Genomic DNA, 23483 nt, shown 5'->3' with positions numbered 1-23483 from the left:
TCTTTTCCTCTCCAAGGTGGTTTTCTGGCGGAAAGTAGGCTGCCGTGGCCCAGCCATTGGTCTCCGCTATAGGATCACCCTGCGCGCCTCCTCTTGCTGTTGCTGCCGGCTCGAGACCCTCTCGGCTCCCGGGAGCTCCCCGTCGTGCCTTAAGTAGGGAGGGACCTTCCAGCCAGGCTTCTCCCTCCCTCCCGTCCCGCCGCGGAGCTGCGCCCGCCCCGTCCGAAGCGGAGCCCCCGATGCTCTTCGGTGGCGGCGCGCCTGCGCCTCTCCCGCTGCCCGGGGGCTGCTCCCTGCGCCCGCCCCGCCGGCCCGAGCCAAGCGCGAGCAGGCCGGCCGGGGGCGGGGTGAAGGAGAGGCCGGCCGGGGGCGGCCCGTTAGTCGCCTGGCCTTGAACAGCGGGGCAGCGCGGCTCGGAGGCGGCGGCGGGGACGCAGTGGAGGCGGCGCAGCTCAGCCGAGGTCAGCGGGGACCCCGCGCGGGGCGACGAGGACGGCTCTTGCGGGGAGAGCGCACCGGAGGCGCGCGCTCCTTCGGGATGAGATGGAGCTGGGCGAGCGGGAGGGGGAACTTGGAAGACGCCGCCGCCGTCTCGGAAGCAGGCGCCCATGGCAGAGGCCGCCCCCGAGCCTGGCTGGCTGGCCAGCCCTGCCCAGCTCCGGGAGGACGGGGGAGCTCCGGGGTCGGCGGCTGCGTGGGACCCCGCGGCATCCCGGGCCAGGGGACGGGGAGGAAGGGGGTCTCCAGACGCCTCCCCGCCCGGCCACTGGAGGCTAGGACTCCTCGCGGGGCGGGCGGGCGGGCGGGCCGCGGTTCCTCTCTCGCAAGGCCCCGACGGGAGAAGGTAGACGGCTCTGCCCGTGGAGGCTCCATCTCGCTCTCCCGGCTCGCAACCACCTTCTCCTTTTGAAAGTCCCGGCTCGGCCAATGCGGCCGCCGGCTGCCTCCTCCGCCCGAAGGGCTCTCTGCCCGGCCCAGGAGGGGCCAAAGCCGCCTCCGCTTTCCTTCCCTCCGCGCGTCTCAGGTTGCCCACCGGCAACCCCCCTTTTTTGCGAAAGTTAAAAGCCCCTCGACAGTTCCGCAGGGTGACTCGATCCCCAAGTGGCGCCCACCTGGGCCAGCGGAAGGGGCTCCTGTGGACGAGAGGCTTCTTATGCGGCGGGGGGGCTTGTTCCGACCCCTTGGGAGCAGCATCCGCGCCAGTGCAGCAGGAGAAGCGGGGCCGGGCGCCTCTGGTCCTGGGCAAGGGCACAGGATGGCCGCGGGGATTTGTCTGTGCTCCTGGGTGGAGGAATGGCCTCGCTGGGGCAGGACGACGAGGAGGCTGAACTTGCAGGGCCGCGACGGCCCGCCTGCCTGCCTGCCTGGGCCGGGGGTCTCCCCCCTCAACCTCCCTCTCTTCCCCTCCAGGTCCAGGCAGCCAGGACGATGGGTCTTGGCCCGTGGGAGGTGCTTGGGCTGCTGTGCGGTGTCTGGCTGGGGGTGAGCGCCGCCCAGCAGAGCACCCCAGCGGCACCCCCAGCGCAGAGCACCCCGGCTGGCCCCAAGCTGCAGTTCCGGCTGGCTGGCTACCCCCGCAAGCACAACGAGGGGCGCATTGAGGTCTTCTACGGCCAGGAGTGGGGCACCATTTGCGATGACGACTTCACTCTGGCCAACGCCCACGTTCTCTGCCGCCACTTGGGCTTTGTGGCCGCCACCGGCTGGACTCACAGCGCCAAGTATGGCAAAGGCATCGGTGAGCACCGAGGGCCGGGGCAAGGGGCGCTGGGATGGGGCAGGGCGGGGGCGGGGCAGCCTGTCCTTGAGAAGAGGAGACACTCATAAGCGGCAGCCTTGATCTGAGCCAGGCTTCACATTTTATTTTATTAAATTTCTAGAAGATCCCAGGGTGCTTCACAATATAAAAAAATCACAAAATACATAACATAGTAACAAACACGCCATGCAGTTTAAAAAGCCACAGATTGTTTAAATACATAATATTATGTGTCATTATGTAATTGTTTATTGCACTTAAATAAGGAGCTCACAGTGGACCACGTGCTTCTCCCACTCCTCGTTTAATCTGCACACCAACCCTGTGAGGTGGGTAAGGCTGAAAGGCACGGACTGGCCCATGGTCACCCAGTGAGCTTTATGGCCAAACGGAGACATGAACCCTGGTCTCTCCTGGTTTGACACTCTAACCACAAAACCACCCTGGCTCCTCGCTTTCTAGGCCACAATCTTGCAGAACCAGTGAAGGAATACTAAAAGATTGTGCATTTAAGCATATGCAGAGAGCATTTCTCCTCTTTGCTGGGTAAGCACAGCCAGACTTCGGAACAGTCTCTGGCTAGAGATGCTCTCAGGTCAGGTTGAGTGCTCTCTCCTTTTCTTTCTTTCTTTCTTTCTTTCTTTCTTTCTTTCTTTCTTTCTTTCTTTTTCTCCCTCTCCATCACTCACCTGACTCCTCCTGGCTATGGCTTTGCAGGGCGCATCTGGCTGGACAACGTGAACTGTGGGGGCAGCGAGAAGAGCATCACGGACTGCCGGTCGAGGGGCTGGGGCAACAGCGACTGCTCCCACGAGGAAGACGCTGGTGTCATCTGCAAAGACGAGCGCATTACTGGCTTTGTGGACTCCAATGTGATTGAGGTGGGTGGGGGGACATTTGCTTGGGGGCAGGGGGGGAGGCCGGCAGGGCTGCTGTGCCTGTGGGAGCAGAGGCAGTGGGAGCTAGGGGGACCCCCGTTCCTGCTGCAGACAACTGCTCCCTAAGCATGTGGGTCTGAACAAGGCTGCATTAGTCAGAAATGGAAGGCTTGGAAGAGCACAGGATGTTCCCTGAAAGAGACTGGAGGAGGCCCAAGCGGGGCGGTGGGGGGTGGAAGGAAGGAAGAAGGGCCCCCAGTTGGGCCAGGCCTGCCTTCGTGCCTGGGCCTGTAGCTTGGGGCTCAGTCCCTCGGGAGGAAGGATTCAGCTACCCTGAATCTTCCAACCTCAGCTTCATGGGTTGCCCAGGTGTGGGTGTTTATGCATCTATGGCAGGCGAGAAAGAGTAGGAAACAGCAAGCGAGAGCAAGGCAGTTCTGGCCAGATGTTCCTCTTGCAGCTGCCTGTGGCCAGCTGGCTGGGACGCGTTTCCTCCACGAAGGGAGAGCAAATGTTCAGTTGGAGGGTGATTTTCCAGGAAAAATGTCTCGTGGCTCCAGCGCACAGACTTTTCCAGGCGCATTCCTATGTGGGGCTTTAATGTCACTGTTAGCGCAGTCTGGGATCTAGCCCTGGGGGTGTAAGGGGATCACTGCGGAAGCGGGGAAGGAGTGGGGGGCAAGAGGGAGCCTGGCCTGAGGTGTCCCTGGGAGTTGGGCAGGGCTGGTTTGGGGCCACATTCCTTCCATTTTCCATTGCCAGTTTGCCCATATTATATTCTGGAGAAATTTGAGGTGGGTGAACTCTTCCCCACCCCCAGTTTTGGGCTTCCCTGCAAGTCTTTCCCAGCTGGCCAGGCCCAACTCAGTAAGTCCTCCTGGGAAGCTACAGCAGACCCCTCACCCCACAGAGCCCCCTTGGCTCTTCCTTCCTCTGCTCAGGGCTTCCTCCTCACACCACCCTGACGGCCTCCCGTCTCCAGCTGGCGGGGTGACATCACCGCTGGAACTGGGGCACCAGCTGGGCAGAAGGCCAGAGGCGTTTTACACCCACAGCATTCCGTTCTGTGACTCGTCACTCGAGGGGAAAGTAGGGGCCGCCTGGCGTCACTTGGCCACAGCAAAGCCATGCTGCTTTCTATTAAGCAGGCCCCACACCCCTGTGGCTGCATTTTTGGGCCCAGGGATTCTTTTCTCAACAGCAGGAGGTTCCACCCCAGCCGCCTCCTTCCTCTCAGCAAAAGAGTCTCTGCCCTCCTCCTCCTCCCCCTCCCCCCCACTTTAGAAACCCTGCTGGTTTTCTGTGTGTGTTTGGGGGCGGTGTTAAAAGTTGTTTTCCCAACAGGCTCCCACCAGATAGGTCCCACCTTCCATCCTCCAACTCCTCCTCCTGGCAACCCTCTCCAAACCCCCAGCAATGTGGGAATCTCAACTCAAGCATCCTTTCTCGGGGTGGAACCCAATCCCCTGCCAGGCCGTGCAGTCAGGGCAGAGGTCTCTGCCTGGGGCTGACCCTCCCTCCCTCCCTCCAGACAGAGCAGAACCAGGTGGAGGAGCTGCGCCTGCGCCCCGTTGTCTCCCACGCCAAGCGACCACTGCCCGTGGCGGAGGGCATTGTGGAAGTCCGCCACCGGGGCAGCTGGGCACAGATCTGCGATGAGAACTGGAGCAGCCGCAACAGCCGCGTCATCTGCGGGATGCTGGGCTTCCCTGCCGAGAAGAAGGTCAACCGCAATTTCTACAAGTGAGTGACTGCGTGGAGGGGGGAGAACCGAGATGCCCCCCCCATTCAGACCCTTGGAGGACAGTCTTGCCACTGACCTCGATGGGGGAGGGGGCAGGGGGAATGGACTGGTCACATGCTGCGAAATTGCTGGTTAACAGTGTCTGTCTCTGGAGACAATGGAGGAGGGTGTCTTTGGGAGTGAAGTCAGACTGTTGAAGAGTTCCAGCTGTGACTGGAGAGACCAATAAGGGAGAGATATGTTTTGTTGCAGCTGGGGCAGAGAAAGGCGGTCAGTTGCACCATGGCATTTCTTCTCTCTGCGCTCCTGCCAGTGGTCATTCCTCCTCTGGTCACTGCTATAGATGCATGACCTCACTGTCTGTCTCCAGGCACTGCGGTCATCTGTTGGGAAATCAGGAGAGGACCTTTGGGCTCTTCCCCATCCTCTGCACTTAAGTCTTGGATACTGTCGTCATCATAGCCATGTGTCAAGACCCCTAAATTTTTTTAAAAAAATAATCTTTATTGCTTTTAAAACTTACAATAAAAGAAAAAGGAAGAAATTAGGCGAAAGAAAAAGACAAAATAGAACAGAGGGAAAAAAAGAGAGAGAGAAAAGAAAAAAACAATACAATAAACAATACAAAACACAACCTTAACACATTAACCTAAACAAAGCAAAAGAACAACAATTTAAAAACATATACCATACCATTTCATTACTCTATCTTTCATTCCCTTATTTCATCGACCTCCTCTCACCTCCCTTTTTGTATTCCACTTCTATTACTTGTTTCAGCAATTCCTTTCCATCTTTCTCTATTTTTATCATTATGAATATCTTAACATATTTTGTACCTTATTTTCCATTAAAACTGAAATACTTAATTATACCTAACTCCTTATAACATTTCTGCTAAAGCCATAAAATTTCATTCCAACAATTTTCTAACACTCATTAAATTTACAATATTTCTATATATTAACTTTAAACTTTCCCAATCTTCTACCACCATCTCTTCTCCCTGGTCTCGGATTCTGCCAGTCATTTCCGTCCATTCCATATAGTTCATCAACCTGGAGATCTTCTGTCCGAGGCTCTTAAATCTTTTCCAAGTCCCTTCTGCAGTTTTTCTTCATATTCTTTGATGCTGAGGGTGCTGAAGCACAGGTCTTGGGGGGGCCCCGATCCAACCATGCCCCCATTCCCTCTCAACAGACCAACCAACTCTCCACAGCTAAAACCAGTGTCCATACAATGTCTCAAATCATGTTTCAAGGCTCCTCCAGATCCAAAGGCCCCCACAACTCCAATCACCTCCTCACCCAAATTCAGGACCCAAGGGTCAGTAAATCTCTGCTTGAAAGAGTCTATCCAACCTTCCTTCTTCAATCCAAGCAGGGCTCCAATCTTCAAATTCTGACTTTTTCTATATTCATTCATAAAAGGCCTCCACTTATATATATATATTTTTATAAAATATTTATTGAAATTTTCAAAGTGTTACAACATAAAATAAAAGCAGATGAAAATACAAAATAAAAATAGTTAACGAAGTAGAAAAAGGAAAAAAAACAAACCCCTTCCAACCATACGAATACAAATTCAAAAATAAGAAAAAAAGACAGGAAAAAAACCAAAAATACAATTTAAGAACATTTAAAAACAAATTCATTATTCTCGAATCCTCAACTGTCATTACCTTCTTTCTTTGACCTCCTCCTCCTCCCTTTCTTTGTATCCTAGTTATTAATTATCCCAGCAAATCCTTTCCATATTTCATAATATTCTGTCATTACATTACCCTAAACAGTTTTAATCTTATCTTTCTATAAGAAAATAAATCTTAAAGCTTAAAACTTAAATCTTATCCTTACCAACTTCTCATAACCATAATATTCTTTCATAATTCTTTAAACATCTTTACTAAAGCCGAGTAATTTCATTCCAACATTTTTCTGACATTCATCAATTTTATAAAACAGTTCTAATGGTAGAAAAAAGAAATACAAACAGATCCAATCTTCATCCAACGTCCCTTCCTCCTGGTTCCGGGTTTTGTCAGTCCTTATTATCCCATCGATCTGACCCATTAACCTGGCAACCTTATATCCGAGGCCCTCAAGTCTCTTCCATGTCCCTTTCGCAGCTCTTCTTCATATTTGTAACTATATTTTCCCTTGTCTCCTGCTCGTGGTAACTCCAACTTGGCAATATTTTTAACCCTTCTTGACAGATCAGCCCCTTTTCCATATTCAGCGCTGAATTCCATGTGGTATTTAAAAGCATGTTTCAAAGACCCTCCAAAGTTAAGAGCCCCCACAATCCCAAACATCTCACGGCCCATTGCCAGATTTGAAAAGTCCAAACATCCCAGCATAGGGGCGTCAATCCAGCCCCCCATTTCCAAGCCAAACCAAACTTTTTCTTTCCAAATCTGGCTTTTTCCAAGTTCATTTGTCAAATCCGAAAACTCATATTCCTGTTGGGCCTGTTCTGTCAGGACACACTCCTGATTTAATTCCTGGGTGGGCTCCACATATTTTCCCACTGTCTGTTCAAAATTTCCCACTGCCTGTTCAAATTTTCTAGTTGAAGTCGTCATCAAATTCACCTTCTCATGTAACTGTTCCAGTAGGGCATTTGTTTTGTAGAAAGCACACAACAAAGCTTCTGAATACATTGTCCTGCAAGGTCAAATGCCTATTCCCACGATTGTAATCTGTAAACAGCTCCCTGGAGTTGGTTACAGTTTCACAGTCTCCCTCTAGGGGGAAAACTTCTATTTGATCTTGCAACAAAGTTTCCCTTTTTGAGATACTTTGTCAATATTTGTCCCTTTGAAATGCGAAGGGAAACAGTGGAATCACTATGTTTCTCTTCTTTTAGCTATCTGTCAAAAACGTTTGTCTCTGGTCAATGAACTTCAAACGTCAGTCCTGACACCCCGCTCCAGGATCAGGACGGAGGAAAGTTGCTTTACTTTAAACTCACTTTAAACAGTCCAAAAAAGATCCCCCTTCTTCTCCTGCTGTCGAAGGGGGGTTCCACAATTTTAAATGATGAAATCCAATCCTTTAAAAGCGATTTTCTGAGCTCTAGTTTATGTTGTCTTTGCTTTATTCTGTCTACAGAAGAACTGAAGGCTGACTTCCTGTTTAGACCTTCCCGTTCCGTACCAAATTGAAATAGATTTTTAAGATCCAATTCCTTTCTGCTCGCAAGTCCCCATCTAATGTCCAGTTGTTCAAAGTCTAAGTACTCACAGGTGCTTATTTTAGAGTCCAAATTGTCCCAGGAAAAAGGCAGCGCTCTCCGGCAACGGCTATGCGGCTTCGCTCCACGGAAATAGCAGTTGACTCACAGCACCGTGCCACTTCCCCCTCTTCACTTCGGAGCCCGTTAGTGGGTCCCTTAGCGAGTTGGGGGGGCGCTAAAGGTGCCCGCCGAGTCCCATGGTCACAGGCTTCATCCGCCTGTGATTTTTAAAAGGGTCCCCACTTCGCCGTAGCGGAGAAGACCCGTTTCCCGCGGAGCTAGTCCCTCCAGTTCAGAGGGAGTTCGCCATTGCCGATGGCGCCACCCCGGAAGTCCCGATGGCGCCACCCCGGAAGTCAAAAGGCCTCCACTTATAGTCCTCAGTTTGCCCCTGTAAAACTGGGGCTTCCACTTGTATTATTTTAGGTTTAACAACACCAACATTCTCCTTCGTCTTCTCCCCAGTTTGTCCTGTCAAGGTAAGTTCCTGTGTCAAATCCTGAACAATTTCTGTATTAATGGTCACTTTTTGTTCCAAATTAGTCACTTTTTGTCCCAAGTTCTCAAGTTGGGTATTCATAGCATCTGTCTTCTTGTGGAGCTGTTCCAACGAATAGCTTATCTTACATAATACAGTCACTAAGGCTCCTTCTGTCAACATTCTTAAAGTCCAAGGTCAATCTCTATTTCACACAGTTCTTATCTTGCGACTGGAAAAACCCCAGCTCCACTCTTGTAACAGTTTCAAAAGCTCCCTCTAGAGGGAAACAGTCTCCACTTGTATCAATCCTTTCAAACACAATTTAAACTATAAAGTTAGTTTCTTTTCCCACTTTTTAAACGCAGATGAGTACAATGGAAACAATATATTTCTCTTATTGCTAGCTGTCAAAAAAACGTCACTCTTTCTGGCAGCCCGTTCCCAGGTTTGGAGCAGTGGTAATTTGGTTTTTCACTCTCTCCTGCAGGCTCACTAGGTCCAAAATTTCCCCCCTCTTCTCCTGCTTCCAAGGGGGGTTTAATAGTTTTAACTGATGGAAATTTAATCCTTTACAAAAATAAACTTTCCAAGGCTTTAACTTGCAACTTCTTTGCTTCAATCTGTTTACAAAAAAGGAAGGCGGACTTCCTGTTTAGAACCTTCCCGTTTTGATGCCAAATTAATGAATTTAAGGATCTAATTTTCTGTTCTACTCACGGGTAGTTGTTTAAAATCCAATTGTCCACAGGAAAAAGTCAGCGCTCTCCGGCAACAGCGATGCGGCTTCACTCCGTGAAAGAAGCAGTCAATTCGAAGCACCGCGCCACTCACCCCACTTCGCTCCGGATCCCCAAATCAGGGTTTCCCCGCGAGTAGGGGAGGCGCACAGGGTGCCAGTCGAATCCCAAGTTCACAGGCTTCTCCCGCCTGTGATTTCAGTGGGTCTCCGCCTTCGCCGTGGCGGTCAGACCCTAATTTCCGCAGAGCAAATTCCTCCCAATCGGAGGAACTCCGCCATTGCCTGGAGGCGCCAACCCGGAAGTCTGTCAAGACCCCTTTAAGGCTCTGCCCCCCTGAGTGCAAATTCCTGTCAAGGATTACGCCAAACTGGGAGGTGTCGCAAATGCCACAGAAGTCAGAATCTGGATTCAAGATGACCTTTAACAGATTGGGAAACTGGGTTAAAACTGGCAAAATAGAGTTTAATAGGGACAAATTTCAGTTTCTACACTTAGGCAAGGATAACCAGCTTTGTATATAGAATGGGGGACACCTGCCTTGACAGCAGGTCATGTGAAAAGGATCTTGGGGTCTTCTACGATCACAAGCTTGACATGAGTCCACAGTGTGATGCAGCAGCAAAAAAAAAAAGCTAATGCAATTCTAGGCTGCATCAACAGAAGTCTAGTGTACTGATCAAGGGAAGTCAGAGTCCTGCTCTAGTCTGTCTTGGTCAGCCTCCACCTGGAGTCCCATGTCCAGTTCTGGGCACCAAAATTTATAGGTTTGGACTGCTGTAAATGACATCACCACCCTGGAGCTGAGCTATCCTACAGCTCCCGTCTAGCAATGTCCATCTTGCCTTGCAAGGAGCCAAGGTCTTTGGAGGAGGTTGCTGTCTTGCCTTGGACCTTCCTGTCTTGCCAGCTAAGCTGCTTTGAATTCAGACGGTTAGATTTGGGGACGGTGTCTGGGTGGGAGGTGGGAGGTGGGAAGCTGCTCAGCGGAAGCACCTCCAGCTCTTGCAGCTAGAGAATGGGAGGATTGGGGACCAACTTGGCCAGATGTTGCCCTGGGGGCTCCCCCACCTCCCCCTGCCAGGCCCCTCGCCTGTCTTCCTGAAGAGGCCATGTTGACTTTCCTCCCGCAGGCGGGCCAAGCGAGCTGCCAAGGGCCGGAGGAAGCCAGGCCCCCGGAAGAGGTAACAGAGCCAGGAGGCCCCTGCTTCTGTGCAGCAGGTGGCCCCTGGCCCCCCGGCTCCTGAGTCCTGCCCTACCCCCCACCTGACAGGGGGCCATGCTGTCCTGCTCAGTCCGGATTCACTGGCTGTGGATCCAGAAGGGGAGGTGGTGAACCTCCTCCCCAAACCGAGCGCCCCTTTCTGCAATGCTTCCCCTGCGGGTTTGAGGGCAGGAGGTTCACCGGTGACTCAGAGACGCTGCTGGAGGGCTGAGCTCTCTGCTTTCTGCCTCCTCTGCCTCTCAGTGGGGCAGCACCTCTCTCTGGGGCGTTCCCCAGGTGCGGATGACATTTCTTGTCTTGCCAGGGGCATGAGTGTCTCATGGCCTTAGGCTGCCCTGGAGCTGAGCCATTTCTGCTCTGCGGACGGGGGCTGGCACTGAGGAACATGGAGAGTTGGGGGGGGCAGCATTTGTCTTGATAGGACCCTTTGGAGCGCCCCCCCCTCTATGCAGAGTTGGAATCATAGCATTATAGAGTTGGAAGGGACCTGAGGGTCATTTGACAGACAAGACAGACAGACAGGAGAGAAGCCCTCTGGCCTTGCGATGGATGCTTGCCCGTCTCCATCACCCTGACTTGGCCTGGGGAGCTGGTGTGTCACTGGCACGGGAAGACGCCGGAATGTTTCCGAGGAAAGGAGCGGGCAGGGCGGGGGGAGAAGGAAAGTGGGGCAGCACCTGAGCCATGTGAATGGGCGTCTGGCCGCGGAGGACTTTGGACAAAGGCGGCAGTGTGTGCTCTGTCTGGTCCAGGGATGTCTGAGCGGTGACTCACTGCTGGGCTGAGGGCACCTCTGTGTGCCTTCAGCTGGGAAGAAAGAGGCGTCTTTGCAGGCAGGCAAGCAAAGGTGGGCTGCAAGGGGGGGGGGCGCTGGGAGGGAGCTGAGCACCCAGGTCCCACCGCAACACAGTCGCCGTGTAACCTGGGTCCACTGTGTGGCATCATCCGTTTCCTCTCTGAGTCTTCCCTAAAAGGGCAAATTCTGGGAGGCTCTTCAGCTCAGCCTGAGGGCAAAAGGAGGTATAGGAGGAAGGTTTATAAAATCACACAGAAAGTGCTTCTTTGGGGGGGGGGGCTCTCTCTTTCATAATTCCAGGACTCAGGAAGTGATCCAATGTTGGGAGAGTTCCAGTGGGCAAAAAGGCAGCTCTTCATTGCAGAACACGGAATCTACTTCCACAAGTCAGATGGGGCACTTTAGAAGGGAATTAGACAAATTCCTGAAGCCCAGAGGAAGTGGGTTTGCCCTGCCTCATTCCCTGGCCCATCCTGCCCTGAGCTCTCTGTTATGACTCCCCAAAGGTCCCACCAGGTGGAAAAAAGATATTTCCCAGCCTTTTGTGTGTGTGAGAGAGATTTTTTTTGGGGGGGGTATCCTGGGCTCTTCTGCATTCAAAACACCATGTCCTCTGCTGCTGAGCTAGGATCCCTCCTGGCTAAATGGAGCCTCCTTTTACAGAAGCAGTCTACCATCCTACATGTGCCAGCTGCTGGGGAGAAAATGGGGACTGCGATCAGGTTTCTCACAGCACTTTGCGTGGTGCCGTGGTGCACAGTGGGGTGGGCTAGAGGGAGGCTCTGAATGCCCAGCGAGGGCGGGAGGGGGCATGGCATTCTCCTGTTCTTCAGTGTCCCAAGGCAGAAATGAGACATTGAGCCATAGAACTGCAGAGCTGGAAGAGACCTCACCCCGTAATGCATGACTGCCGGTGTGGGGCTGCATGGCTTCTCTGCGTGGGGCTGGGGCTGCTGGCATGAGTCCTGGGGGAATGGATGCCACGCTTGCTTCTGACAAGCCTGGGCTGGCCTGTGCGGCCTGATCCATCCCGGAGCAGTGCAAATGAGCAGAGAGTTTGCAAGGATCCGGCCCCAGGGAGGGAGGGGTTCATGGTGGGCTCCGTCACTCACCTTGTCTGTCTGTCTTCCAGGCCGGTCTCCAGGTCTCGCCCCAAACATAGACGCAGGGAGGACGTTAGGGGCACCAAGAGGTAATGGGGCCTTGTGAGTCCCTGGGAGCCTGAGGGCAGGACTGGCACCCGGCTGCTGCCCTCGGAGGGAGCCAGAGGCTCTTCTGCAGCCGTCATTCCAGGTCCAGAGAAGCCGAGGGCCCTGCTTGGTATGGGAGTGCAGGGGACAGCGGAAGGGGGCCAGATGCTACGATGCACGCCTGCCCCACAGGTGCCCCACCTGTGTGCTCCTTCCAGCCCTGCCCTCTGACCCCTCTCCTCTTCCCTGCAGGCTCTCCCTGGAGCGGCAGCCGCTCAACTACCGCCTGCACTCGGTGGCCTGCCTGGGGACGGAGGTGCACCTCTCCCTCTGCTCCTTTGAGTTCTACAAGGGCAATGCCACGGGCGTCTGCAGGGCGGGGATGCCGGCCGTGGTCAGCTGCGTCCCTGGGCCGCTGTTTGCCACCGGGAACACCCAGAAGAAGAAGAGGCAGCGGCAGCAGACGGGGCAGGTGAGCGAGGAAGGAGGGAGCAGGGGGCGCTTGCCCAGCCTGCCGGCTCTTTCACAGAATCCTAGAATTGTGGAGTTGGAAGGGACCCCCAAGGGTCATCTAGTCCAACCCCTGGAACGCAGGACACAGCTCTTTATTATGACCTAAACATCCCTCCTTTCCTCCAAATGGAGCGCAAGTTGGCACCCTCTTCCCATTTTGTCCTGCAACAACCCTGGAAGGCAGGTCAGGCTGAGAGATGGCAGCTGCCCAAAGATCGGCCTGTGAGCTCCAGGGTGCTGGAGTCTCTCCCAGGTCCCAGCTCTCGAACCACTGCGCTGCACTACCTCTGAGGACAAGGGAGTGGGGCAGCCTCAGGGCCCCACCTCCTGGGCGTCTCAACTGCCGTTTGCTCCCCACAGCAGCGCGTACGGTTGAAGGGAGGGGCCAAGCCCGGCGAGGGGCGGGTCGAGGTGCTGAAGAACGGTGAGTGGGGCACCGTCTGCGACGACCGGTGGAGCCTGGCGTCCGCCAGCGTCGTGTGCCGGGAGCTGGGCTTTGGGAGCGCCAAGGAGGCTCTGACGGGGGCACGCATGGGCCAAGGTGAGCCGCTGGGGGGGCCTGGGCTGCTCCTTCAGGGGTGCCCCCCAGTCCAACAGTCCCTCCACCCCCCCCCACAGCCGTCTGGACTGCCACAGGTGCCAGAAAGGCCTGGCACTCCATGTTCATGGGGGGGGGTCCCTAACTCTGCATGCGCCCCCACCAGGCAGATATGTGCTGACTTTGGAAATATACTTCTCCAGAAAAGACTAGCCTGGCAAATGAAATGTGGGTGGTGGCTTGGGGTGAAGAAAGGGGGCACAGGCCATCTCTGACTCCCCACCACCACCTTCCCCATAGACTGCCCCCCAAAAGGGGCTCTCAGCTGGCCATTCTCAGAGGCCCAACGTTTCCTCTCCTGCCACAGGAATGGGCCAGATCCACCTGAATGAGGTGCGCTGCTTGGGCACCGAGAAGTCCCTCTGGAGCTGCCCCCACAAGAACATCACGCAGGAGGACTGCAAGCACACTGAGGACGCGGCCGTCCGCTGCAACGTCCCCTACATGGGCCATGAAACCACGGTCAGCACTGGGGGCCCCAGGGAAGAGGGGCTTTATCCTCTCTCCACCCCCCAAGTAGCAGCAGCAGCTCCTCCCAAAGGACTGGGAACTTCACTAGGCTGCCTGCAGGCTTTGCCCAGCCCACAACTCCCCCTATCCTGGTTGGGACTGCCAACCCCCAGTGCTTGGTTTGAGGTCAGGGCTGGGGAACCCTTGAGGCCATGATGACGTGCCCCCCATTGGCCACTGCCTGCCTTCCTGGCCTTGGCTGGTGGGAAGGGGCAGCGAGCCAGGATGGGGAGGGACAGCCGCCGGCTCATCGCTGGGCTTCCCCACAGATCCGCATCGCCGGGGGCCGAACCGCCTTTGAGGGGCGCGTGGAGGTGAAGCACGCCGGCCGCTGGGGCACCGTCTGCAGCACAGGCTGGAGCACCACCGAGGCCATGGTGGCCTGTCGCCAACTCGGCCTGGGCTACGCCATGCATGCTGTGACGGTAGGTGTGGGGCAGCCGTGGGGCTGGGAAGGAGGCAGTCGGGGGGGAGGGGTTTCCTGGGAGGGCAGCTGGGTGAAGGAGAAGAGGCCCAGTGGAGGAGAAGAGGGATGTGGGGGCTACTACTAGCCAAAAGAACTGTGGAGTTGGGAGGGACGCCAGAGGCCATCTAGTCTGACCCCCTGCAATGCCGGTATGGCAGCTGAAGCAGCCCTGGCAGATGGCCAGCTGCTCTGCTCCAACAAGGCAGGAGAGTCCATTGGATCTGGTGCTCTGGTCTCTGGTTGGACACTGCAGGAACAGGATTTGGGAACCAGCACAACAGACTCCCTCAGGAGGTTGGAAGCAGAGGCTGGATGGCCCTCTGTCCCAGAGGCTTTTGTTGCGATTCCTGCATTTCAGGGGGCTGGACTAGATGGCCCTTGGAGGGCCCTTCTGTTTGGTGCTTCTGCTTGTGCTGGCCACAGAGAGGGGCAAAGGTGCCCCACTGCCCTGCCTCTTGTGCTCCGTCCCCAGGAAACGTGGTACTGGGATGCCAGCAACGTGACGGAGATGGTGCTGAGCGGGGTGAAGTGTGGGGGGCACGAGATGGCGCTGAGCCACTGCCAGCACCACAGCACCCTCAACTGCCCCAAGACGGGCACCCGATTCGCCGCTGGAGTCATCTGCTCAGAAAGTGAGGCTGGGAGGGGCTGCTGGGGGGCAGAGAGAGACCCCTGGGCCTGGGCTGCTCCTGGGATCAAACCCACCTGGAAGCCCGTTGGGGGTTAGGGGAGGAAGGGGCTCCTTTGAGAGACATGCCCTCCCACCTTCACTGGGGGCCGGCTCTGAAGCCCCGGGTGTGGGGTCACTGAGAGGAAGAGGGGCCAGCCCCACAGCAGAGGCTGGCTCTTCAGCCGGCCCTATGCCTTGAGCTAGCCCCACAGCTGCTGGGGCCGGCCCCCTCCCCTTCTCTCTTCACAGCTGCCTCGGACTTGCTGCTGCATGCCGCCCTGGTACAAGAGACGGCGTACATTGAGGACCGCCCTCTGCACATGCTCTACTGCGCTGCGGAGGAGAACTGCCTGTCCAGCAGTGCCCGCAATGCCAACTGGCCCTACGGCCACCGCCGCCTCCTGCGCTTCTCCTCGCAGATCCACAACAACGGCCGGGCCGACTTTCGCCCCAAGGCAGGGCGCCACTCCTGGGTCTGGCACGAATGTCACGGGTGAGCACCCTTCGCTCCCTCGCTCTCCTCTGGGCTCAGGCCTGGGTCTCTCGCTCTTTTTATTCTGTTGCCTTTATATCCCACCTTTTCCTCCAAGGAACTAAAGGTGGCGAAGACATGGTTCTCTCCCTGCCCTTTTCATTTAAATACCCCCAACACCCTGCAAGGTAGGCTAGTTGCCCAGGGAGCTTCATGGACCCTGGTCTCTCCTTGTCCGATGCTCTAACCACTGCACAACCCTGCCATGTCTCACCCCAGGCACTACCACAGCATGGACGTCTTCACCCACTACGACCTCCTGACTTCCAACGGCACCAAAGTCGCAGAGGGACACAAGGCCAGCTTCTGCCTGGAGGACACTGAATGCCACGAGGGTGGGTGAAGCTGCCAGGGTGCCTGTGGCCGTGGGGGGGGGAGCAGGGGGGCAGCAGCTGCCTTTGCTCTGAGGCTCAGAAGCCCAGATAGGCATGGGATCGAAAGGAGTCCAATGAGCTCAGGTTTGCCTACACTGACTGGCAGCAGCGGCAGCTTCCCAGGGGTTCAGGGAGGGGTTTGCTGCCCCCTGGCAGGACTTGACCCCCCTCCCCTTTTTTGGACAGACGTGAGCAAGCGCTATGAATGTGCCAACTTTGGGGAGCAGGGCATCACGGTGGGCTGCTGGGACCTCTATCGCCACGACATTGACTGCCAGTGGATAGACATCACCGACGTCAAGGCTGGCAACTACATCCTGCAGGTGAGACCAGAAGAGGGAGGGGAGGGGGCAACAAACTCCGCAGGTTGTATGAATGGCAACTGTCAGGGATGCTATAGCTGTGGTTCCTGCATTGCAGGAGTTGAACTATATGGCCCTGGGAGTCCCTTCGGTAGGAGATGAATTCAGGATTAAATCTGTAGATTAAAACCTATCGCACGTGTGGGAGAAATGGAAAAGCTAAGTGGGCTGTGAAGCCTTTTTGGCAAAGTAAACACACTTAAGTCTTTTTGCAGCTTCCTGAATTTTAGGAATGGGGCAGTTATACCTTTTTATACCTTTATTTGCCGTTTACTGACCTTCCTCTCTTTACCTGCTGCAGAAAAGGTACTACACGTTTTAGTAAGACAAACAAAAATTGTTTACTTACATTTCAGTGCAGGCAGCAAATACAGGAAAGTAGAAGCATAACGACACTTTTAAGTTACAGTAAAATAAAGGTTGGTAGTCTCAGAACAGGGTGTGTTTGTCTGGCGCCCCCAGGCACATGACTGCTTAGCTTGAGAGCATGGTGGGCAGGGAGGGCAAGGGATTGTCACAGAATTTCCTCCCAAAGGAGACACACTTCCACCTCTCCATTTCTATTAAGGGAGTCCCTGCCAAGCCTGGTCTTATGAGAGGCAGGAAGTGATTTCCTCTCTCTACCCCCCCCCCCGCCTAGTTTGCCATAAATAGGGCCTGATCCAGCCCTGTGGATGCAACTCTATAGACACTGATCTGGCAGCGAGCCCCATAGGATGTACTTCTGAGCAAAAGGCCATCAAAGGCTGGGCACCAAATCAGGCCCTCTTGAAATCAGTGGGACAGGCATGGCAGGGGGCGCTGCACCTGTGGAGCTTCCGCCTCACTCCTCCTACCCTCCTACCCTCCAGCTCTCAGAGCGCTCCCTGCCCCTCCCCGGATGGGTGCCAGTTCTTCCCAGCAGCCCGTGGGGCACAGGGCTCCCTTCAGCCTCCCTCCCTCCCTCCAGGTGGTGATTAACCCCCGGTACGAAGTGGCGGAGAGTGACTTCACCAACAACGCCATGAAGTGCAACTGCAAGTATGACGGCCATCGCATCTGGGTGCACAGCTGTCATATAGGTACTTTCCGAGGGGTTTGGGGGGGGGCTTGCTGGGGGTCCCCTCCTCTTCCTCATGCCCTCCTCTGGTCCTTCTGCTGCAGGTGATGCTCTCAGTGAGGAGGCAAACAGGCGCTTTGAACAGTACCCAGGACAGCTCAATAACCAGATTTTATAGGCCAGACCACAAGCGCCACCGGCTGGCCTGCCCCACAGAAGGGGGGCTGAACCCTGAAAGCCCATGACAGACAGACAGTGGCTCACCTGGCGCGCCACGGACCTGGACGGTGCAAAGAAGCCGGCTGGCAATGGGCAGAAGGAAAGCAGGCTGCTGACCCCCTGCTCCCCCCCCTCCATAGGGGAGCTGGGACTGAACTGCAAGGCCAAACCCCCCTTCCCCCAAAACCCCCACCTCAAAGCTGTTTGCTTTCTTTCCCACAAATGGGAGCATCTGACATGATGGAGAAATTGCAGGGGGGGGGGGTCAGGAGGAAGGCTGTCTACACCACTCCTGCCTGCCTGCTCAGGAGCTGCTCCTTCTGCCCCCCTGCACAGCCCCCCCCCCCCTTTCTGGTGCTGCAGGCTCCGAGGCCAGTTCTTGTTTCCTATATAAAGTTCATGTCTTTTGTCCAACTTGCCTCCCAGCTGATGTGTGAGGAAGGGGCAGCTCAGCTCTGAGACAGGAAAAGCTCCCATCCCACCCCACCCCCCATTGCATGCCCCCCAAAGGCACTTGCATCGCCTGGCCAGAGCCAGCTGCACCTGGGAGGGAGCCAGGTCTGGCAGCCCCTCAGCGTGGTGGAGGGATGGGTCCTGTAGCCCCCAAAGTGCCAGGATTACGCGAGATCACAAGAAGCTGCAGAATCTGGCCAGTGGCCCAGCATCCTGTTCTCACAGCGGCCAATCGGATGCCCCAAAGGGACGCCGACCCATCGTCACGGCAAAGGAGGGCCATCAATAATCATCTCCTCCATGAATCTGTCACTTTCTTTAAAGCCATTCCAGTTGATGGCCATCCTGCCTTCTGTGGGAGGGAGTTCCACAGATTCCACCGTGTGACGTCCTTTTACCCGTCCTGAGCCTTCCAACACCCAGCTTCTTGGAAGTCCACAATTTCTAGTTTTAAGAGAGTAGGAGAAAAACTTCTCTATCTGCTCTATTTCCCCCTATTAATCTGGGTGGGGCGTCTCAGATGGAGACAGCCAAGAAGAAAAAGGGGCATTTAGGACAGCCACCCCGCCCCACGGGACCCCCCTCCCTGGGCCACTTCAGAGCTATGCGAGAAATGTCCTAAGGGAGCTCTGCGGTCAGTCGGCCGGCCCGGCCTAATTCTCCTGCAAGAACCCCCCCCCCACTTACTTTCCGTGTCCTGTTTTCCTTCCTGGCTGGGCTGCAGAGAAACAAATTCCACGGCTGGAGGTGAAAGAGAGGCCTGTCTGGGCAGCCGGTGGTGGCACAGAGGGACTCGCCACCCCTCCCGGTGAGACGCAGCCAAGCCCCTCAAAAACAAACAGCCCCCCACTCCACCCCTCAAAATTCCTGGGGCTTAGCAAGACCACTTCCAAGGCAAACCACCCCCGGCAGAAATCAGCCCACTCGGGAGCAAGGACAGTGGCAGAGCAGAAAGGAAATCTGTGTCGCCATCGCTAAATGCTGAGGTGGCACGTCTCTTTGGTCAGGGGGCGGCTCTTCTGTGCCCACCTCCAGTAGCCCTCCCTCAATGCAGGCCTTGTTTTTTGGGGGGGAAGGAAGAGCGCCCCCCCCCCCGTTCCTCCAGGGCGAGGCAACAAATGTGCCAGTCCTTTGAGCCACCCACGCAGCCGTTGTGCAGCCCCCGCCTCAAATGGGGGCAGCAGGAGCCACTGCAGAGCTGCTAAATTAAACACCCTTGAGCACCCCATAATAAAGACGAATGCTGCCCCCTTGGCAGAACCCTTTATTGGAGCAGAAAGGACCGAGCCACAAAGCCCGTCCCCGCCTGGCTCTGCAGCAAGTCAGGTCAGGCTGAGCAGCGGCTAGCTCTGAAGGGTTTAAAAACAACTTTCTAGTCCTTAAGGACCCTGTGGATGGCACAACCACCAGCCCTCCCAGCCTCCATTAACTTACCCCACCCTTTATGGCACCCACTGCAGACGGACCCCTCAGCCCTCCCCCCCCCCCCCAGCCTTGCAGTGGCAAGAGACTCTCCTTAAGGATTCCTGCTTCACTGCAGCACCAGTTGGGAGCAGAAGGGGCTGCAGATTGGGCCCTGCTCGGCTCGTGCCACATGATTCTGAGTTGGGGGGGGGATAGCAAAAGGGACCACCTTGCTGCCAATTCCCCCCCAGAGGGATGGCCACTTGCCCCATGGCTTGGCCTCTTGGCCCCTTTTAAAACAGCTGGGCAAGGGGCAAACCAGAGCCCGCAGCTGGCCTGGCCTTCAATGACCATTTGAGCAGCAGTGCGACAAAGGAGGATGACCCCTGCTCTCCAGAAAATGTGGGCCTGGACAGGTCAATAGCCAATGGGGAAAGGGAAAAAGGAAAGCACTGCCCCCCACAAAGGGCCTTTCCTGCCACATCAGAGAGAGCCCCCGGAGACCCACTGAACTGCCACCCGATACCCGCTGGGCCCCCCTCCTTCTGTGGGGACAGAGGGCAGGATCAGTCCTCTCCAGGCTCAAGGCAAAGTCCGTCTTCCTGCCCAGAACCCCAAACACAGCGGCCACAACCCCCACCCGCCCCTACTCTGTGACTTCGGGGACAATGTTCAGCAGCAGCGCCTCGTAGCCGCGCCGGACCAGCAGCGTGAGCGTCTTCTGGCTCCGCACCGCCTCGTAGATGTCCTCTGCCCGCCGGGACGCCTGGCCATTGATCTCCATGACCACGTCCCCCGCCTTGAGGCCTGCCCTGCGGTGAGAGCAGAGTACGGGGTGAGGGCAGAGAGACAGGCCAGGGGCCATACGCCTTGCTCTGCCCTCCAGCCAGGGGGAACTGGGAACCCAAAGCCTAGAATTCTAGGGTGGGGAGGGACCTCAGGGGTCATCTAGTCCAACCCCCATCAGGTGGGCAGGTGAGTGTCGCACTTACTGATGTGCCGGAGAGCCAATGATGACCTTGTGGATGAGGACCCCGTAGGAGACATCGGGGAAGGCAGGATCCCTTATCTTCAACTCAGACAGGATACTGGAGTGGGAGAGGGAGCCACAAGGTTAGGATTCCAGCAGGCTGGGGGGGGGGAGGAGGGGGAGAGAAGGCTCTGTGCAGACACCCAAGGAAGTGGGGCACTGCTTTCCTGGGGGCAGCAGAGAAGACCCTCTGCCCCAGCAGCTTAGGGGGAACCAGGGCCCACTCTGGAGCAACCGGCCCAAGGCGGGGAGACCTGCGCTGCCGCCCCCCTTGGGCCTGGAAGGATCTGGCGCTGAGCACCTACCTGGGCGTCAAGGTCAGCATCATCACCCCAATGTAGCGCCTCTTGCCATCTGTGCTGCCAAACCAGGAGTCTGGGGAGGGGGAGAGGCTGTCATTGACCCTGGGAGGAAGGAGACTCCTCCATGCTTGAAGCCAACCCAGCCTAAGAGAGACTCAAGGCTGCCAGGAGGAACATCCCTGGGTTGTAGGGGCTCAGGCAGCCTCACCATAGAGGCCAACCCCACCTCTCTCCCCTGGCAGGCTCAGCACCTATGGAGGGGGGGCAGATCCTCACCCTTGCGCTTCTCCTCCTGCTCCAGGAAGGCTCTCAGTCGGTCAGAGGGGATGGCGAAGGAGATCCCAGGGGTCACCTTCATGGTGTTCACCCCAATCACCTCGCCGTCCTAGGAGGCAGGGAGAGGAGCCCCAGGGCAGTCACTTCAGGTTGGCTTTCGGGGGGCGGGGGAGAAAAGCTTTGCTCAAACCCTCCTAACACTCCTAGCCATCCAACCAAGATGAACATTGGGCGATTTGGGACTGATAGAAGGAAATCCCTCTTTATGCAATGCATTGTTAAACCGTGGAACTCCCTCCCACAGGAAGCAGGGGTGGCCGCCAGCCTAAATGGCTTCAGAGGATGAGACTGCGTGGAGGAGGAGGCTGTGGGGGGGGTCCCCCCCCCGAAACAGCCCCGCTTCTGAATGCCACTTGCTGGAAACCGCAGGAGGACAGAGTTGCTCCTGGGCCCAGATCCTGCTTGCAGGTATCCCTTGGTGACGTCTGGTCAGCCACTGTGAGAACAGGATGTGGGACCAAATGCCCCCCCCCGGCCTGATCCAGCAGCAGCAGGCTCTTAGGAGCCAAGCCCCCTGTGCCACCTGGGAAATGAAGGGCCTGTTCCCCACCTAGTCAACAAGCAAAGATCCCCACCCTGTGCAAGCAGAAGCCCCCATTCCCAGGAAATATGCAGAGGACGAGGGACTTACCAAGTTGAGGAGGGGTCCCCCGGAGTTTCCAAACTGCAGAGCAGAAAACCGAACAGGAAGTCACTTGGGGTGACCCAGAGCTGCCCCTGGTGCCTCTGGGCACCCCCACCCTGGCCACAAGGGACAGGAGGGAGGCCCAGGAATCACCCAGCCCCCCCCCACATGGCAGAGGCAGCACCTGCACCACTGAGGGGACAGGCCAACAAAAAGCCCCACCACCACGCTGCCCCCCCCCTGGCTCTCATGCCCAGCGGGCCTTACGTCAATAGCTGCGTCCGTCTGGATGTACTCCATGTCTGAAGCTGCCAAGCCCAGCTCCCGGCCCCCTCGCTGGGCAGAGCTGACGATGCCCGAGGTGATGGTGTTCTGCAGGGCAAAGGGGCTGCCCATGGCCACCACAAACTCCCCCTGGCGCACATCAGAGGAGCGGCCCAGGGGCAGTGTGGGCAGCGGGCGCTGGGGGGGAGGAGGAGGAGGAAAGAGACAGGTGTCAGTACCAGGACACAGCATGGGAGAACCCCCCCCCCCCCACATGCTGAGCTCTCCTTCTGGCCTCGTCTGGACTCCTCTCCCACGGGTGAGGGGCAGAAGCATGGCCCCACTTCTGGGGGTCAGGAAATCACCAGGAGACTGGCGTCAGCCCAGCTTGGGAGGGGGAAGGAGTTGGTGTGGGGCAGCTTAGATGGCCGCCTGAGGCTGGTTGCCCTCCATGCCCCCACCAAACCAGGAACTGCTCTTGGCTTCTGGCCCACCAATCTCAACTTTCCAACAGGGTCTAGGATGATGCCACCGCTGCCCCCTCCCTGCCCAGCTCACAGAGCCAAGGGGCACTGCTGCAAATCACCCACTGCCCCAGTGCGCTCACCTTGGCATTGATCTTGATGGTGGCAATGTCGGCCACCTGGTCCACCTGCCTCACGACGGCGTCATAGAGCTCCCCGCTGGCCAGGCGCACCCGCACCCGCTTCCGGTTGGCCACCACGTGGGCGTTGGTGACTATCAGCCCATCCGCAGACACCACGAAGCCGGAGCCGTTGGAGATGGGCACCTCCCGGCCGGAAAATGGGTGCCTGTGGGAGGGAGGACGGAAAGAGGGACATGGGAACCAGGCGAGGGGGACACACAGCCAGGCACACGTCAAGGACTCCAGCAGAGCCAGGATCAGGCCAATGGGCACCTAGAGGAGCCTCCGGTTCTCACAGTGGCCAACCAGGTGCCCCCATGGGAAAACGTAAGCAGGACAGGGCCTTCTCAGTGGTGGCTGCTGCCAGACCACTTGGGAGTCCTTCCCTAGAGAAGCCGGACTGGCTGCCTGCTTGCTGTCCCTCTACTTTTGGAAATGCACTGCTTTGAATGCACGGCTTCTCAACTCTTGCTTCCTCGCCCGGATGCTTTGAGCGGCGCCCATTGGAGCCGTAAGCCGCCTGGAGCCCAGGGAAAAGGCGGCTTATACCTCAACGCAGCCGAAGCGTCCCGCCTTGCCCCCCGTTGCCGCGCCTTTCCCGCCGGCTGCCCCGGCGCCCAGTACCTGCCCAGGATCTCGATGTAGACCAGCGCCGGCGCCGTCCGCTCCACCACGTCGGCGATGAAGTTGTAGGTGGCGCGGGGGGAGCCCGGCGGGGGGGGCGAGGGCGGCGGCGAGGGCGGCGGCGAGGGCACGGCGGCCAGCAGCCGAGGGAGGCCCGGCCCGAGGGAGGCCCGCCGCGCCCCGCCCTGGCCCTCGCCCCGGCCCCGGAGCAGCGCCCAGCCCCCCAGCAGCGCCCCCGCCGCCGCCCAGCAGCGCCACCCCCCCCGAGGAGGAGGAGGAGGAGGCCTCCGGCCGCCGCCCGGCCCCGCCGCCCAGGCGCCCACCACCCCGCTCCGCAGCCCCGCCGCCGCCGCCGCCCAGCGCCGCGCCGCCGCCCGAGACCCGGCCGCCGCCATGCTGCTGGGGCCGCCTCGCGGGGCACGCCGGGAAACGTAGTCCGGGCGGGCGGCGGCGGAAGGGGCGGGGC

General features: G+C 57.1%; 2 protein-coding genes across 4 annotated transcripts; one reads left to right on the top strand and one right to left on the bottom strand.

Moving 5' to 3' along the window:
* Positions 1-1428: 1428 nt before the first annotated feature.
* On the top strand, positions 1429-17747 carry LOXL3 (lysyl oxidase like 3; the record flags this gene model as incomplete). 3 transcript variants are annotated; one of them, XM_081020790.1, is made up of 15 exons in its annotated part: positions 1429-1738; positions 2477-2640; positions 4169-4380; positions 9973-10023; positions 11993-12052; positions 12303-12522; positions 12924-13104; positions 13469-13623; positions 13941-14096; positions 14610-14769; positions 15057-15300; positions 15559-15674; positions 15900-16036; positions 17025-17136; positions 17219-17747. In XM_081020790.1, 15 exons carry the CDS (start codon positions 1429-1431, stop codon positions 17290-17292), a joined length of 2352 nt encoding a protein of 783 aa, XP_080876916.1. In that variant the 3' UTR covers positions 17293-17747. The 3 variants fall into 3 exon arrangements, with proteins under 3 accessions (XP_080876916.1, XP_080876914.1, XP_080876915.1); XM_081020788.1 differs by lacking the exon at positions 9973-10023; XM_081020789.1 differs by lacking the exons at positions 9973-10023; positions 11993-12052.
* A 1286-nt stretch (positions 17748-19033) lies between these two features.
* On the bottom strand, positions 19034-23412 carry HTRA2 (HtrA serine peptidase 2; the record flags this gene model as incomplete). Its single annotated transcript, XM_081022213.1, has 8 exons — positions 19034-20002; positions 20183-20278; positions 20526-20595; positions 20799-20907; positions 21490-21522; positions 21751-21945; positions 22355-22559; positions 23018-23412. 8 exons carry the CDS (start codon positions 23410-23412, stop codon positions 19837-19839), a joined length of 1269 nt encoding a protein of 422 aa, XP_080878339.1. The 3' UTR covers positions 19034-19836.
* Positions 23413-23483: the final 71 nt, after the last annotated feature.

Source organism: Podarcis pityusensis (genome assembly GCF_964106645.2).
Source record: "Podarcis pityusensis genome assembly, chromosome: 9".
In the NCBI taxonomy this organism is placed as follows: domain Eukaryota; kingdom Metazoa; phylum Chordata; class Lepidosauria; order Squamata; family Lacertidae; genus Podarcis; species Podarcis pityusensis.
This window is presented reverse-complemented; position numbering and strand designations above follow the sequence as displayed.